Source organism: Trachurus trachurus (assembly GCF_905171665.1).
Source record: "Trachurus trachurus genome assembly, chromosome: 7".
Lineage (NCBI taxonomy): Eukaryota > Metazoa > Chordata > Actinopteri > Carangiformes > Carangidae > Trachurus > Trachurus trachurus.
The window spans coordinates 32,914,305-32,931,621 of record NC_139901.1 but is presented as its reverse complement, the minus strand read 5'-3'; the positions used below and the strand labels follow the sequence as shown (position 1 = coordinate 32,931,621).

General features: G+C 41.7%; 1 protein-coding gene across 2 annotated transcripts; it reads right to left on the bottom strand.

The window, feature by feature from the left end:
• Window positions 1-196: 196 nt before the first annotated feature.
• Window positions 197-16,577, bottom strand: ccnt1 (cyclin T1; the record flags this gene model as incomplete). 2 transcript variants are annotated; one of them, XR_014595496.1, is made up of 10 exons in its annotated part: window positions 197-3,338; window positions 4,269-5,920; window positions 6,550-6,620; window positions 7,748-7,911; window positions 8,713-8,758; window positions 8,912-8,974; window positions 9,673-9,733; window positions 14,306-14,434; window positions 14,534-14,615; window positions 16,402-16,577. XR_014595496.1 is itself a non-coding variant. In XM_083975290.1 (9 exons), 9 exons carry the CDS (start codon window positions 16,575-16,577, stop codon window positions 4,361-4,363), a joined length of 2,352 nt encoding a protein of 783 aa, XP_083831416.1. In that variant the 3' UTR covers window positions 4,128-4,360. The 2 variants fall into 2 exon arrangements, 1 of the variants encoding a protein (XP_083831416.1); XM_083975290.1 differs by lacking the exon at window positions 197-3,338 and having other exon boundaries at window positions 4,128-5,920.
• Window positions 16,578-17,317: the final 740 nt, after the last annotated feature.

Genomic DNA, 17,317 nt, shown 5'->3' with positions numbered 1-17,317 from the left:
TGTTCATTTTAATTGTAGTTATTGTTTTGCATGTTTAAAATGTATGTATTGTTTCCTGTCTATGTCTATTCTTTTATTGTCTCCATGTGATACGTTTCAACCGGATGCTAATGGGGGATCTCAATAAACATACAGTAACACCCACAATATAAACAAGTAATGCAACTGGCATTTTCTTAAAATATTTATTGACTTTTATTGAGAATAAAGCAACCACATTATATCAAAAAGACAGTGTTCACATACATTACCAGTCAAAAACTTTAGAAAACGCTCCATTTTTCCAGTTTGTATGGGGAAAATCGTAGAAATCAAAGTTCAGTGGATGAACTTTACCAGTAGACAGGAAAAGTGGTGTCTTGTTTATGTGACCGTAGAAGGAAAAAAAATAAATCATTGAATCTGATAGAAACCTAGGGCTTGTTCAGTGAAATTCAAGAATTTGGTGAATTTACATCTTTTCATGCAACAATGGCAGCTTTTAAATTTAATGCAAACACATCCCCAACTTCTCCCGATGACTCACAAACCCTCCGTCCGTCGGTACAAAGGCAGTGTTGGAACAGACTGTGTGACTTACAGCCCTGCATTACTGGGTCAATACTGCACTGCAGGAAGAACAGTCAGTAGTTCTGTGTATTGCTGTGAGAACGGTGATTTAAAAATGCAGGTTAACACAGTCAGACGTGCTGGTTGATCGATCGGAGGTCGATTCAATGACAATAATGATCCTAAACATAAAAAAAAGGCTGGTTTTTAGGATGGTCGTTTTATATTTTGATTCCACGAGTCCTTTTTTTTTTATTTTATTTGTTCTAACGCTTTAACTTCAGCAACACTGAGACATTAAACACCGTTAACTTCAGTAACAACTGGAAAAGTGGGGGGTGTTAGAAAACCTTTAACCGGTAGTGTATAACCTTTTTAAACTGAAAAACAAAGAAACAAAATAATAATAATAATCCCAAAATGTTTCATCTCCAGACCTGAGTGTCTCTATAAACACCAAGATGTGAAAACTTATTGTAGCTGTGTGGTTTTTTTTGCATTGTTAGGTTGCATGAGTGTCTTCCATTGTTGTTTTATTCCTCACATATGTATGTTTTTTTTTTATTATTTTGTTATAATCATGTGTCCTCTTGTACGGCGTTCTCACAGTATTATTAAATTAATACTTCAAATGGGAAGATTTGTCCAGATTAAATAAAAAATATGTTCTTTTTTAAAGATGGCAATGATATATTGGACGTCTATTCTAATAGTCTAAACCAGAATACATGTAACACTTGGTTCAATTGCATTGTAGGCAATCCTACTGAGATAAATATTCAGTGCATTTACTGTTTCCCTGTTACAACCAAGAGTTGAATAACTAATAAAAAAAAAAACCTCTGCTGCCTGAGCAAAGAGCGCCACTCTCTCAGCGAATCCTCCATAGACCAAGGGAACAAAAATATTATTTTTTTTTACAATTATGGCTGATTGGTTGTACTGCATTTACTGTGAACTGCCTAAAAAAATAAAACAAATTGTTGATTACAAACTGAAACAGAAAGCAGGTTAAGAGCAGTAACACTATACAATCAAAATCATATAAAGCTTAATATGAATTAAATGTACAGATGATACCCGATTCTCTTTGCCAACAAAAACGAGCACCTCTCCTCTCCCACCTTCATTTTTTTTTTCCTTTTTTTTTTGCTCCAACACAAAATTTAAAACATTAATTCAGATTAATTACAGTATTATACTTCATGCTGCTCATGACCCTGTAGTGGAGGTATGTCGATAACTTGCTTTGCCATGTATGATTTTACAAAAACTAAAGAACACATGCAACATTTCTTTTCTTTTCTTTTTCTTTTTTTTTGATGAGTCATGGCTTGTGGAAGGATTACAAACAACAATCTGAATAAACTGAAGATCCACCACTTTAGTTTGGAGGTGTGGAGTTTTAAAAAAAAATGAAAAAAAGACAGTTTAAACATGATGATGACATTGGAACAGTGTGACAGGGGGGTAAAACATCTGAAACATCCCCACAGGAAATGCATGAATGAATGAATGAAAAGACAACCATTAATAAAACAAAAAGATGGCCTATGATCAGTCATTAATTAATAAATCTGTTTTGTCAATACTTTGTAGTAGCTGTGCTCGGTATGGTCACCGCAAAGTGAGAACCACCAGCACAGAAACACGATTTTTCTCCATAATTTCAGGGTGAAAAACATCGTGCGTGTTGTAGAAACGCTGCATATTTATCTCTCTTGGAAAAAAACAAAAGAAAAAACAGGGCAAAAATAAAACTGGTTAATGTCCGTTGGCAGCTCCTTCATTGTGACCATATCGAGTAGATATGTTTGAACTCTCTGAACCCTTTGTGAAACCATAAAACGTTTATATGCTTGGTATGAACTTTGTCCATTAGTGTAACCATTACAGAACTGAGTATGAATATTTTACAACCATTTAAAACAATGACTGCAACACTCCAAATCTTAAAAAATAAAACAAAAAACAAAACAAAAAAAAGTACAAGCTTCCTCAATTTACAATTCTTCTTATTTTCTTTCTTTTTTTGTTGCTATTTTTATAACAAAATGTAAAAAATATTTCATGTTTGTTTTAAACATTTTACATCCTTTGTACAAGTTTACCAAATAATAATAAAAGGGGAAACAAAATAGATAAAACACTAGAGGGGGGGCGAGGGAGGACGTGGTGGGGCAATCAGCTTTTTTTTGTTTTTGCAATTATGGCTGAAGAAGAAAAATATTCTTAAAAAAAGACAAAAATATTGAGACGATGGCTTTGTAGACATGCACTCTCACACTCGGCTGTACAGTCTGGACCTTAAAAAGGTATAAAAGGGGGGGGAGGACTGTGTTTTTTTTCTTTTTAAGTAATCAATTAATAAATAACACACTATAAAAACATTATAAAAAGACAACTGGTAAGAAGACATGACAGGTACGAGATGGAAATCTTTTAGCTTTCCTTTCCATGATTTCAAGACAATGACTTCTTTCTTCTCTAGAAACAGTAAATCGGGTCCCGTCATCACATTTCACCTGCAGTTTTTTTTTTTTTTTTTAAAGAAAGAAGAAAAAAAATTATCTACACTTTGCTCTGCTGTAATTTTTTTTCCCTCACATTTTTTTTTCAAGCTTTTCAAGCCTCTTTATTGCCCCACTGTGAAAAAGAACAGGTACATTTCTCTGCTGTCACACACCGAAAGCCCGAAAGTCAAGAAACACTGGGTGAGTTACAAAAAAAACAAAAAAAAAATCCAACTCTGTAGCGCCACATTATGTAATAATGTAATAAATATTCACCTCATGATGTAACAACGACCCATTTTGTTAAATCTGCCACATTTTGTGATCAGATTCTTGAACAAAATATGTAATAAACTATAGAGCTGCAACAATTAATCCAACAATAATCGATTATTAAATGAATCATCAACTATACTGATAATCTAATAATCGGTTTGAGTCGTTTTTTAATAATAATTTTTTTTAAAAAGTCCAAATTCTCTGATTCCAGCTTCTTAAAGGTGAATATTTCTGGTTTCTTTGTTCCTTTATGACAATAAACTGAGTCTCTCTTTGGTTTGTGGACAAAACAAGACATTTGAGGACGTCATCTGGTGGTTTGAGAAACACTGATTGGTCAATAAAATGTTGAAAAACATCAAAACAACTATTCAATTAATCGTTTAAATAAGTAAACAGATTAATCGATAATGAAAAAATTTGTTAGCTGCAGCTCTAATAAACCGTCGCATTTTGTAATAAGGTGTTAAATAATGCACAAAACTATTACATTTTCACCTACATTTTGTAATAATTTGGTGCATTATTTAACAACTTCTCACAAAATGCAACAAAGTTTATTAGGGCTGCAACTAACAATTAATCTGTCAAATATTTGACCGATCAATCGATTAGTTATTTGTTCAATAAAATGTTAAAAAACTTCTAAAAACATCAACCAGTGTTTCTCAAACCACCAGACGACGTCCTCAAATGTCAGAGAGACTCAGTTTATTGTCATAAAGGAACAAAGAAACCAGAAATATTCACATTTAAGAAGCTGCAATCAGAGAATTTGGACTTTTTTTCTTTAAAAAACTACTCAAACAGCTGACGACAAATTTAATAATCGATAATTGTTTGATTATAATAGCTGCGGCTCTACAGATTATTACTAAACGCGTCGTTATGACATCATGAGGTGAACATTTATGACATCATCATCACATAACGCGACGCTACAAATACTTTATGTAACAAGGTGTTTGTGGCGTCCGGCTCGGACACGGACAGGACGATGATGATCATCATCATCAGCATCATTTGGGCAGCGGCGGCAGCGGCGGCGGCGGTTCTGACGGCAGCGGTGGCGGTCTGGGGTTCCCGCCTCTCGATCCTCCGCCAACGCCGCCACCAACGCCTCCAACGCCACCAACGCCGCCGTACCTGAAGTCTCCGCCGCCGTACTGCGCGCGGTAGTCGAACATGGACGGCTGCGCCGGCTGCACGCCCTGAGCGCTCAGAAGAGAGTTCAGCAGATCGAACGTGTCCTGGTACTCGTTGGACGACTGCGGGCCGCCAACGCCAACGCCCGCGGCCGCCGCCGCTACGGCCGCCGCCACTCCGTGACCGTTCGTGTCCGTCTTGTCGCCTTTGGAGTGCGAGTAGCCGCCGCCGAGGATGTCGGTGACGCCGTGTCCCGTCGGCGGCGGCAACGGCGGCTGAAACGGGTTCCTAGATGACGACGACTTGCTGACTTTGGCGGCGGTAACGGCCGCGGCAGCGGTTGCATCCTGGGAGTGCGTCCTCTTACGCGACGACGACGTGGACGAGGACGAGGAGGAGCTCGTTCTCGATGAGTCGCTGGGGATTTTTTTGCCGCCGCCGCCGCCTCCTATCGCCGCCGCCGCCGCCGCAGCAGCAGCAGAGTGTTTATGAGAGGAGGAGGAGGAGGAGGAGAGCGAGGCAGCGCCGCCGCCGCCGCCGCCCGAGGAGGACGAGGACGAGGAGGAGGAGTGATGGTGGTGATGATGATGATGGTGGTGGTGGTTCGAGCGCTCTCTGTGTTTGTCTCTGCTGCTCTTACCACCGCCGCCGGCCCCCTCCTCGCCCGCCGCCCCTCCTCCTCCTCGCTGCTTCTCAGGAACTCGTATCCGCACCTTGATGTCCTGGTCGCGCCCGCCGCCGCCGCCGCCGGCAACGGGTAAACGCATCTTGAGCGAGCTGCGTTCGTGCGTCCGTTCCTTCTCCAGAGGGATCTTCAGGATGATGGGCGACGGGCTCGACATGTCGGCGGCTGCAGCAGCTGCGTTGCCGGACGACGATGAAGATGGCGGCTGTTGCTGCTGTTGTTGTTGTTGTTGTTGTTGCTGCTGCTGCTGCTGATGATGATGCTGCTTCTCCTTCCTCTGACTCTGATGCTGCTGCTGACCAATCAGAGCCTGCGCTGCGTTGGCGTAGTCCCGCTTCACGCTGGCCTCCATGTTCTCCAGCTTCCTCTTCTGCGCCGCCAGCACGTCAGCGTTCTTGGCCCGGTACTCGCTCAGAGAGACTTTAGCCGGAGCGTGCACCTCGTTGTTCGCCGCCGCCGCCGCCGCCGCCGCCGCCGCCTGCTGCTGCTGCTGCTGCTGCTGCTGCGGCGGCGGCTCGGCCCGCTCCTTCCCGCCGCTCCAGGTCTGAGCGCTGCCCGATGCCGGCCGCTCCTTCTCGTCGGCGGAGGAGGAGGAGCCGCTGGCGGACGGAGGAGCGGAGAGGCTCATGAGTCCGGCCACCGTGCTCTCCGACGACGCCATGGAGATCATGCTCATCATGGCGTCGCGCTGGTCGCAGCCGCCGTCGTCCTGCACTTTGGTCTTTGTCTTCGGCGTCTGACCGCCGGCCTGAAAACGAGGAGCGAGGAGAGAGGAGGAGGAAACGGAAAAACGACAGTTAGAGACGACGACGAGTCTGTGACGAGTAGGGATGTCACAATTACTTGTTTTCACAATTAATCGTCACAATTAATTAATCGTTAAGATTCTTAAATACCGTCACTTTCCAAAAAAGATTATTTTGGAAACACAGAGGCAGATGTGCACAAAAGTTAAGGTAAATGTAAGAAATACTGGTCAAGTTACCTAACGTAACATGGTAGAAAATTCAAATGTTAGCGTCTCATTTGTGATAAAATACAAACAATTAAAATAAACTTAAACATTTGGTATATATGACAATTAATGATTTGAATATTTAAAACACTTCCCCTGGAGGATTAATAATTGGTTACATATGAATAGTAGATACTTAAAATATTTAGTGTAAAAATTTGTAATGTAATTAAATTTTGACTGTATTTGATTTTACACATTCATATGTTGTGAAATTAATTAATGCGTAATAATTGTGATAATCGTAACACCGTGATTATTTCTCTGACAGTAATCGTACAAAGAAAATCTATAATCGTGACATCCCTAGTGACGAGTTACAAAGCAGCAATGAGAGGAGGAAAAAGGGAAACGACACCGACCTTCCAGTTGCGGATCCGTTTCAAGCGACTCGGCGTTTTCTCCAGAATCTGCAGGAACTCGTGCGTCAGTTCTGAGGGAAGAGACACGTTTAGATTTAAGGTTAATTTCATTCAACTTTTTAAAAACCTTCCAAAAAAAAACAAAAAACTCACAAAAAACTCACCGGCACCACTTCAAGCTGTCGTTAGCAACACAAAGCATCTTTAACGTACTAAACAGTTGTAGTGGGCAATTACATTGTAATTCTTCCCTTTCACTTTAGCTGCAGCTCAAACTAACTATATGCTCACAACAGCAAGCTGTGTATCAAACAGCAGAGCAACACGCCGCTTATTTCTACCGTGTTATATCAAGGAAATATGACCATGATCTTGGTTTGTCTTATTGTTTATACCGCTGCTCTAAGACAACTGTGTGCTCTCTGTGGCCTAGTGGCAGAGTAAAGCAATGGCGCTCAGCTGCTTTCAGCATTCACACGTATTTCCTTCAGGAAATACAATTTCTAGTAGTTACCTCTAAAACAACTCTGTGTGGTAACGTTGTGTTATTATCTCATAGCGTGGTGAATGTGCAGCTCACAACTTGTCCACCAGAGCGTTGTGGAGTTGTTGGATTGTGTATTTGATGAGTTTGATGAGGGAAACCAAGAAATCCCATAATGAGCCTCCGTAGCGTAGCTCTGAGCAGCTCACGGCTCTGCTCCACCGTTCTAAAAATAGCTTGCACCGACAATTAAAGGTAACGAACCTATTAGGGGTGGGAATCTTTTACTATCTTACGATTCGATTCAGATTTTTGGGGCTACGATTCAATTCAAAATGGATTTTCGATTCAAAAGGATTTGATTCCTAATGATTTCTGCTTCAGTCTGTCGGTGCAAAGGATCCTCATGATCTACTCCAGTCTGCTACAAGACAGAATGACTTAAGTGTCTTTTTCACATTTAGTGAGTTTTAAACATTTATCCATGCTTAGATGGAATTGTTGAAACTGTTGCATAAAAGCAATATCACATATTGCTTAAGTAACACAATTAAAAGTGCAGTTAAACATGCTGCCTTTTAAATCGTAAGGAAATGGATTTTCCTTAGAATTTGTTTCATTATCGATTTAAATTCGATTTTGGGACATTTTATATCGATTCTGAATCGTATTAAATGAGAATTGTGATTCTCATGTGAATCCAACAGCACGTACCGTCCAGCAGCTCCAGGGTGACGGTGGGATCGACGTACTCCCACCAGTGTTTTCCGTCCGTGGACACGGGGATCTCCCAGTTGGACCATTTGCAGGCGAGGTGGATGCAGACGCACGCCACGACCGGCGGACTGTACTGCAGGCAGAACGTGGTCAGGTGCAGACTACGGCAGGATGAGTCCAGGAAGGAAGGAGAAAAACACAAACGGGGAGAGAGAGAGCAGACATTCAGTATATTGAGTTTGACGATTACACACTCACACTCACAACTAGGGATGTCACGATTATAAATGTTCTTGGTACGATTATTGTCAGAGAAATAATCACGGTTTTGTTAGGCGAGGCGTATTGCTCACTTGTTTTTTGTTTTCTTTGTTTTTAATTTTTATAATGTTTCTGTTTTTGTATTTCTTTACTGTATAATTGATATTGCTGGACCCCAGGAAGAATAGCTGTAGCTTTGCTGCAACTAATGGGGATCCGAAATAAACGGTGTTACGATTATTATGCATTAATTCATTTCACAACACTATGAATGTGTAAAATCAAATAGTCAAAATATAATTACATTACTCATTGTTTACACAAAATATGTCAAGTATCTATTAATATATGACCAATTCTTAATCCTCAGGGAAGTGTTTGAAATATCCAGGTCATAAATTGTCATCTATACCAAATATTTGCATTTATTTTAATGGTTTTTGTTTTGTTTTGCTATTTGTTTTAATTAAAAATGGCACGTTTACATTTAAATTCCTACCAATTCAATGTTAGGTTAGATAAATGGACCAGTATCTGTGCATTTACCTTTATGTTTGCGCACATCTGCCGATTAATTGTGGCGTTTAATACCACGATTAATTGTGAAAACAAGTAATCGTGACATCCCTACTCACAACACGTTTTCCTAATCATATAAAAAGACACAGTAGCTCGTGTTCTATAGTAAACTGTGCATATACCTGTTTGTGGCCATGAAGTATGATGTTTGAGCCAAATCCTTACTCGCTGGAACAACAACAGAACAAAGAAATCCACTTAAAACCTTTAAATCCTGCAAATTATTAATTCAACCGATGCAGCTGGTTTGTAATAATAATAATAATCACAGTGAAACATCCAAACACAACAACTTCACACAGGAGCAGAGCTGAGACTCACCTCTGACCAGCTGAGTGCACTTGACGACATGAGTGTGTGGGTGGTCGATGGTGATTTCAAAAGCTATAATAAAAAATAAAATAAAAAAGGGGAGACAAAAAACAAGGAGAGATTAGTAAAGAGAATGAAAAGAAGCAGCAGAAAGAAGTCACTTCCCATTCAGTAGTTATCATTAAGTCCCTGGAAATAAAAAAAATCAACACTGTTACTAAATTGTGTGGTGCTCTTCGTTATCTGATAACATCCTGGACAAACATGAACTGTTGAATGTGAAAAGACATTAATGGCAATTTTATTAATTTATGTCTGGATGCTCGTTCTGTGAATTCAATTCAATCAAAGCCGATGACGTGACGTGGGATTAAAGCGATCTGTAGCAGAGCAGACAAACTAAAAAAAAAGCCGTTGTTCATGAGAATAATGCAGCAGCGTCACAAAGACCTACAACAAATGGCTTTAAAAAAATTTAAATCTGAAGGAAAAAATAGGAAATGTGAGGAGTTAAGGAGAAAAAAAAACAAAACAATAGGAGGATAAATGGGTGAAGTAACTGCGGGGAAAAGCGACGCTAATAACATGAAGCATGAAAGTCAGTGTCCAGTGCGTCTTTCTAACTCTGCTTATGGGGCTTTTCTGTGGATGAAAAGTAAAAACACAAGGTTAGCAGTAGCACTATTCTTTCTTTCTTTTCTTTTCTTTGCATCATCACATGTGTTTCTGGAGGGAAAAGCAAGGGGCCTGGGTCTCCCTCCCCAACTTACCGAGGGTCTGCAGTATTATGCTCTCAAGAATGACCAGGTCTTGGGCTTGTTGCAGGTAAGCCTGAGGTTGAGAGGACAGGCACGTTACTCACTGGGCGCCCGCCACGGCCGTTGTCAAACAAGAGCAGCTGGACTCGCTACACGGGACGTCTGACCGTTCTCAGCCGGAGCTTAAAGGGACAGTTCCACTCAAATCCAGCCTGGGGCTCTGGTTTCTGATGTTTCAGCTCCAACAGAACAAATGTTTAGATTTTCTTTTTACTGCCTCCTGTTCTGCAGTAGTTCTTCTGTCTGTCCCTGCATCGCCACAGCAGCGTAGACTGTTTAGGCTGTTTACATCCCATAAACCAGACAATGTTAGATGGTCATATTCGAACTTCGTTTGTTTATTAATATTCGAATATATTCAAATATTAATTGATAATATTTTGCTAATGAGCTCGCGTTTCACAACTTCAACAGGCTGAAAAAAGCCTTGAATCTTGAATCTGTTCAGGTTTGAATATTTAGAGCTGCTCTAATATTCGTTCGAATATCACTTTTTTTAAATATTCGAATTATATTCGAATAACGAAGTTCGATGTCAAAGCCCTACTTCAAACATACACCGAGGGGTTTGTTCACTTCAAGAAAGAGGAAACAGGAGCAAAGGAGGAAACCCTGAAGGAGCAGGTCCAGGAACCAAAACAGGGCCGATACGAGTCCCTGCCTGATTATTATAGTGTTTATGATTAACTATATTGTATTTTTACAACTGTACAGCACTTTAGTCGACTGAGGTTGTTTTAAATGTGTTTTATAAATAAACCGTGACTTGAGGTAGAGATTCAGGCCCTGTTTACATGACAACGCTCGCGGATGAAAACTGCAAAATATTTAATCGGATGTGCCTTTCATTTAGACGGCGACAGCGCTTTGGGGGCTTGAAAACTCAAAAAAGTGAAACCACCCTCCAGAGCGGAAATCTTAAAAATGCTGTGCCGTTGCGTCTCCGTGTAAAGGGTGAAAATGCAAAACCTCTGCTCCGATTGCTACGACCTGAGGAGGGCACGGAGGGCAGCGTTACGACGGCCGGCGTGCAGCCTGTTGTGTGCTGTGTGTTGTATGGCGCGCTGCCACCTCGGCGCCTTGCGTGCATACAACATTGAATTCCACAGACTTTTGCGTCACCGTATGCACACAGATTTCCTCCAGAAAACGCTAATCTAAACGCGGAATAAAATGTGAAGACGCGATGCCACTTTTGCATTTTCTGTTCAGATCATTTCCGTATAAACGTAGCCTTACTCTGTGCTGATTGGTCAGTCTCAAAGCGGGATGTGATCCCAACAGAAAGCCCCAGAATAAGCGGCATTTTTAAAAGCCAACGTTATTAACTTCAGAGAGATCATGTGTATATTCAGAAAGTCAAAAATCAGAACCAACACTAAACTAAGATGCACAACGGTTACAGCTGCCAATCTATGGAGAGATTGCATATTTTTTAATATAACCTGATTTATAACAGTGTAGGCAAAATAAGATAAGCTTCAGCCTACACCTTTTCAGTCTAAATGTCTATTGTACACTTTATATATTTACTTTGATATCTGTACTTTCTGTTTTGTTACTTCTTTGTCTTGAGGTGACATGTCAAGTCCGAAATAAACTAAACTAAAACTACCGGTACTAAAACTGCGTCTACACAGCCGGAAAACAGAGAGAATGAGTCAGTAAAAGACGTATGAGAGTAGCATTACGCAACGATCGAAACAGCAATTAAAAATCCAGCTTTGCTAGAAAGCGTCTGTACTGCCAGAAAAATCTACATCAACAAGAGCAGTAAATAACAAAACGCTGCACAACGACTGAAGTGAACAAACTCCTCGGTGTCTGTGTGAAACCATCTGGTGTGGTCTGGTTTTATGGGATGTAAACAGCCTAAACATTATACATGATGCAGCGACAGAACTACTGCAGAACAGAAGACAGTAACAAGAAAACCTAAACATTCGTTCTGTTGGAGCTGAAATATTAGAAACTAGAGCCTCGGGTTGAATTTGCCCGGAATTGTCCTTTAATATTAGAAAGGGTCTGGGGGCGCTGATGTTCAAACACGCTGGCTGAACCTACCTTGGTTTAGAGCGATTTAATCCATGTAGCCCGTACAGATGCTCTTGTTTAACAACTTGGTACACAACACACCTACACACACACAGTCACTGAAACGCAACGTAACGTCAGTCTGGATCATTTCTCTCGACCAAAAAGCATCATGCAACCTCCACGTCTCAAGTAACAACAGCAACTTATCAAAACGTACCAATACAAATACACAGTGTGAACGCAGGCATAAAAAAGAAAATACATAAAATTGCTGGTAAACATATTCACAGATGAATTAGAGTTGGAAATATCCAGAGAGGAGAAATGTGCAATTTGGAGCGATGACAACGTTAGTGTAGCCCTCTCAAAACAAAGTGCAACTCAGAACAAATGGTTTAAAGGGACAACGAGGAGTAGGGATGGGCATTTCGAATAATTTTCTAACCGAGTATCCTAACCTTGTCGTATCCGGGTAACTGAATACTGTAATAAAAAATAAAATGAGGTCATGTCGGATGGACAGAGAGCAGCCGGTGTATAAATGCTCTCTGACCGTCAGACAGTCACATCACTGACACACAGCGTCGTCAGACTAAATATCAGGTGGATAATAAGAGTAGAGAGAGTTTAAGATGCACACATGGGGCAGATGTGCATCTTTATGCTGCGGCTGCCTCGGAGGAGAAAACTTTTTTTTTAAATTATTAGCGGTGCTTATTTATTAGTCCTAGGGCTGCCCCCAAATAGTCGACCAAGCACTGGTCGACCAAAAAATCATTAGCCGACCAAAATTTCATTGGTCGATTGGTCGCAGGAAAAAAAATAAAAATATTTGGAGCCGTGTCTTGTCAAAATTAAGCCAACATCAATGACTGAACTGTATATGAAAGGTTATGGGGCTTTTATTTTGAAGGGCCAGATACAGGAAGTCGTGACGTGACACTTTTTTTTTTTTTTTTTACACGGCACGGCCGTCTCTCTCGTATCACCGCTGTCACCATTAGCAGGTGCTGTCTGAGCCCCGGTCCCGTCCCACAGCGCTCACCGGCGGTCAGTCTCAGTGTCACGGAGCGGATCCATGATGGTCCCCGCTGCAGTCAGAGACCCGCACCCATAGACATGTCTATGCCCGCACCGCTCCACGCCGCGGACCCCCACCGCCGCACCCCCGTCACACAGCCTGAGCTCAGTAACTTTTTACCCTCCTCATCTACTGTGTTTATTGGTGATAAACGGGCATTCTGCCGGTAATAACGGTGAAACACGACCGGCTTGTTGTTGAATCTCGGACCCAACACGGCCGGAGTCACGAGCATTAATTAATTAATTCTCAACCTGACCGCGGGCAAAAAAAAAAAAAAAAAAATTTTTTTTTTTTATTAGGCTAAATTTTTTTTTTTTTTTTTTGTGTCAAGGTGGGGGGTCGATTAGTCGACTAATCGCCATAAGTGACGACTACTGGTCGACCAACAAAATCTTTGGTCGGGGGCAGCCCTAATTAGTCCACACAACATTTTGGTGCCTTCGGTCCTCTCTGCCTCGCATCGTTTCAGGAAATAACTGGGAAGGTTTCAGAATGTTTGTAAACTGAAAGCAGATTCTCTAAAGCTGCGTTCACACCGGACCTTTTGTTTTTAGAACGAGCGACGAGTTTACATGTTAAGTCAATACAAACGAGCGGTGGAGCGTTTAATCGCCCAGGCGAAAAAACGCTGGGGCTCGGAGCGACAGCAACGGAGCGTCGGAGCGTTTTTTCGCTCGAGTCGCTCGAGATGAGAAATCCCAACTCTCCGGCCGTCAGTCGCTCGTCGCTCAGCTCCGATTGGCTGCTGTAATGCCGGTGGTGCCGGTGTAAACAGAGGCACATGGCAGTGGGCATGATGTCATCAAAGCGAAAATGCGAGTCTGTGGCTCTGTGCCAAATTGACGAGCGGCTGCAGCTGAGCGACGGAGCGGTTTTTTTCGGAGCGATGCGAGCGACAGCGACAAAAATAAAAGCTCCGGTGTGAACGCACCTTAACAGACTTGATGACACCTGTCGTCTCTGAGGGAACCACCACAGATTATTGTAAAAGGTTTGAAAGTCCGAGGCTCGATCCAAAACGCTTTTACACAGCAGAAAATCACGTTGCTTGATCCGAAACTGTTGAACACTACAAAAAGCCGAACCACGGCACGATGATATAGTTTGATCCGACACTAGACTGTTGCTCTAACGTGCCGTTTTTTTAATCCTAGATTAACCGGATAATAAATTTGGGTAACCCTGCACATCCCTAATCGAAAATGGGCCCATTAACAAGTGTGGGTAATGTAGATTCATCCACATTAACGTGAGACTTTTTTATAACCAAATAGAAACTCCTCATTGTCCCTTTAACACCAAATTCTTGTTATTGAATGACTGTACATTAAAAAAAAAAAAAGACAGAGGAAACCACAAATAAAACGCACAAATTATTACTTTTATCAAGTAGCTCAGCTGTGTCGTTGTTGTGAAGATCAATCAATCAATCAATCAATCAGGTGAACAGAAGTTTAAACTTACGTCGCTGCGCACGTCTGGTGACGGTTCCTGAGGGTTGAGGCAAGCGTGAGCCACTTTGATGACGTGTTCCAGCTTCCTGGGCTGCTCCTCGACTTTCGCTGCCAGGAACAGAGCTGCAGGAGAAATAACCTGGCAGAAGAGAGAGAGAAAAACAAAATGGTGATGATCGTGACAGTGACATCTAGTCGAGTTTGAGTTGAGACGAGTCTGAAACAAACTTTTACTTACATTTCTGTGAAATCTGGTGAAAGACTGGACCATGTAGAATCGATGCATGTACACAATCGCTGTATTTATTGTAAGTTGGGACCTGATGCGTGATGGTTAAGGACAATGTGGTGGTTATATTACTACAGCGACCAGTTCCCTCAGTTATAACGAAGAAACCGATGAGTTTAAAGGACAATTCCGGGCAAATTCAACTCGGGGCTGTATGTTCCTAACATTTTAGGTCTAAAAGAAGGAATCTGAAGATTTTCTGTTTAATTGCTCCTGTTTTGCGGTAGTTGTGTCTGTCCCCGCATCGCCACGGCAGCGATGAATGGGAGCGGATTAGAAAGTTCTGCTGCTTAGGCTGTTTCCATCCCTCAAAGCCACAGACAGCGTCAGATGGCGACTCAAACATGCACCCAGAAGTTTATTTACTTGAAGCAAGTCAAGAGTTGATATTCCTGTGTTTATGACACAAACGGGAGCTTCCCACTGCACCTGAACACACCGAGCGTCAACTTGGGTCTCGACTCCGCCAGACTTTGAATTAGATCTAGTTTTACAAACATGTCGGCTTGCTTGAAGTAAATAAACTTCTGGGTGCATGTCTTCAGATTCCTTCTTTTAGACCTAAAATGTTAGAAAAATACAGCCCCGGGTTTGTACTTTAAACTGAGCTATTGAATCTGTGAAGGGGGAGCTGCTCTGGGGAACGGCGGCCCAGCTGTCCCCTCTGATGGACAGCTGGAGCGACATCCTGACCGGACCACAGAGCTCCATCAGACCACCGACCAGCTCCTCCAAACCAAAACGTGTGAAGGAGCGTTAAAGTTATCGCAGCTCCTTCCTCCTCTCAGCACCAAATACGACTGGAATGTGTATATATAAAATATACACAGTATATATACATTTAACAATGCTCTATTACAAATTCTGCTTTCTTTTTGCTGCTATTTGCTATTTATTATCGGTGCTGTACATTTCTATGCTGCAACCTTGTAAAATCTCTCAGCTTATGTTAAAACATCAGTGGCAGAACAACAACAAAGCTGGACCCTCAGGTAGCTTCACCTGGACCTATAAACACACACACAACAGGACTGATCCTAAAACATGTAGCATGTTAAATACTTAAACTAAAAACACTGTTTCCATATGAAACATGTATATACTCTAATTATTCAGACTCCATTACAAATGCTGCTATTACACAATACTGCAATACATTTCTTTGCTGTTGTCTGTTGGTTCAACCTTGTACATTGATTTCCCCACTGTAAAACGAATAAAGGATCATTTTATCTAATCTTAGGAAAACAGAAGTCTTATAATCACATCAGTGGCAGAACAACAACAAAGTTGGGTCCTCAGGTAGCTTCACCTGGGCTCAGGTTAGCCGGAAGCTGTTGTTGCCTACAAACACACACACACACACACACACACACACATAACGGGACTGACCCTTAATCATGTCGAGTGTTAAATTACTTCAAATAAAACCTATGTGTTTCCATGTGAAACACGTTGTTGTGCTGCATTTTCTGTATAAACATTTAACAGTTAGCGGCTAATGCTAACGCTACGGTGCTGAAAGGCCCCGCCGCCGCCGACCGCAGCAGGCCCCGGCTCAACCTGACACTACTACCGCTGTGCCGTTAACCAGCCTCCGTTAACTTCACCACCGCAAAACAACCTACAAACTGTCTCGTTATTTAGTTAAGAAACACACAAAAACAAACCACAGGCCCTGAAGCACCGAGCAGCAGCGGCAGCAGCAGGAACCGGCTTCACGACGAGCTAGCAGCTAGCGCTACACCTCGCTAGCCGCCGTGCTAAGATGCTAACATGCTAAGGTGCTAACGCAGCTAGCGTCGACAAAAAGATACACGTTGAGCCGCTGGCCCATGTCCTGCAGCAGGTTGGCGGCCTGTTGCCTGTAGGAGAGCTCCTTGTCCGGGTCAAGGCCCGCTCGCCGGGACGGGCTGTTGTCGATCTGCGGCCGGGTGTAGTACCATTTGTTGTTGTTACAGCTTCCAGGGAGAGAACGAAACGAAGCCGCCATCACTGAGAAAAAGGACGAGAGTTTAAAATTTCTGCGCGTCACAGGAACATACGTCACACGCGCGAGGACAGGAGGGCGCACGAGAGGGAGGGGGGATGAGGGAGGGGGGGGGGGCTGTAGTTCCACCGCTGACCGCAAGATGGCGCTAAGGTAGATTTGTGTCTTTATTATTCAATCAAAAAAAGTTTGCTTCAATCAAAAAATATATTTTCAATAAAAAAAACCTTCACTTCAATCAAAAAACCCGTTTCAATCAAAGAAAAACAGTGTTCAACTGCATTAACTATATTTTTTGCATTCAAACACTTTTTTTTTCTTTGATTGAAAAGGGTTATTTTTTTATTGAAGTGAAGGTTTTTTTTGATTGAAAATATATATATTTATTTTTTTATTGAAGTATCTTCAAAATCTTTTTTATAGGCCTACAGTCTATGTTCAAAATACAAATATTAAAGGCACATTGGTAATAGATAAATGCACAGTGCTGAATCAGCTATCTTGATCAATCAAGAACAGAAAGAAAAAGAAAAGAGAATGTGAGGGTCTCAGTCCACAATAGTAGCTAAATAAGTCCAGCAAATAAAATAACCTTAGGGCATTTTTGCTTTTCATGTAATGCAAAGATTTTTTTAAATACATTCTGAGTTTGTTTATCCATCCATTGAAGTGGGGTTTCACTTTGAGGTATTTACATCTGTTGATGAAATGTTTTCCAAGGGAAATTAAAATGTTCACCAAAA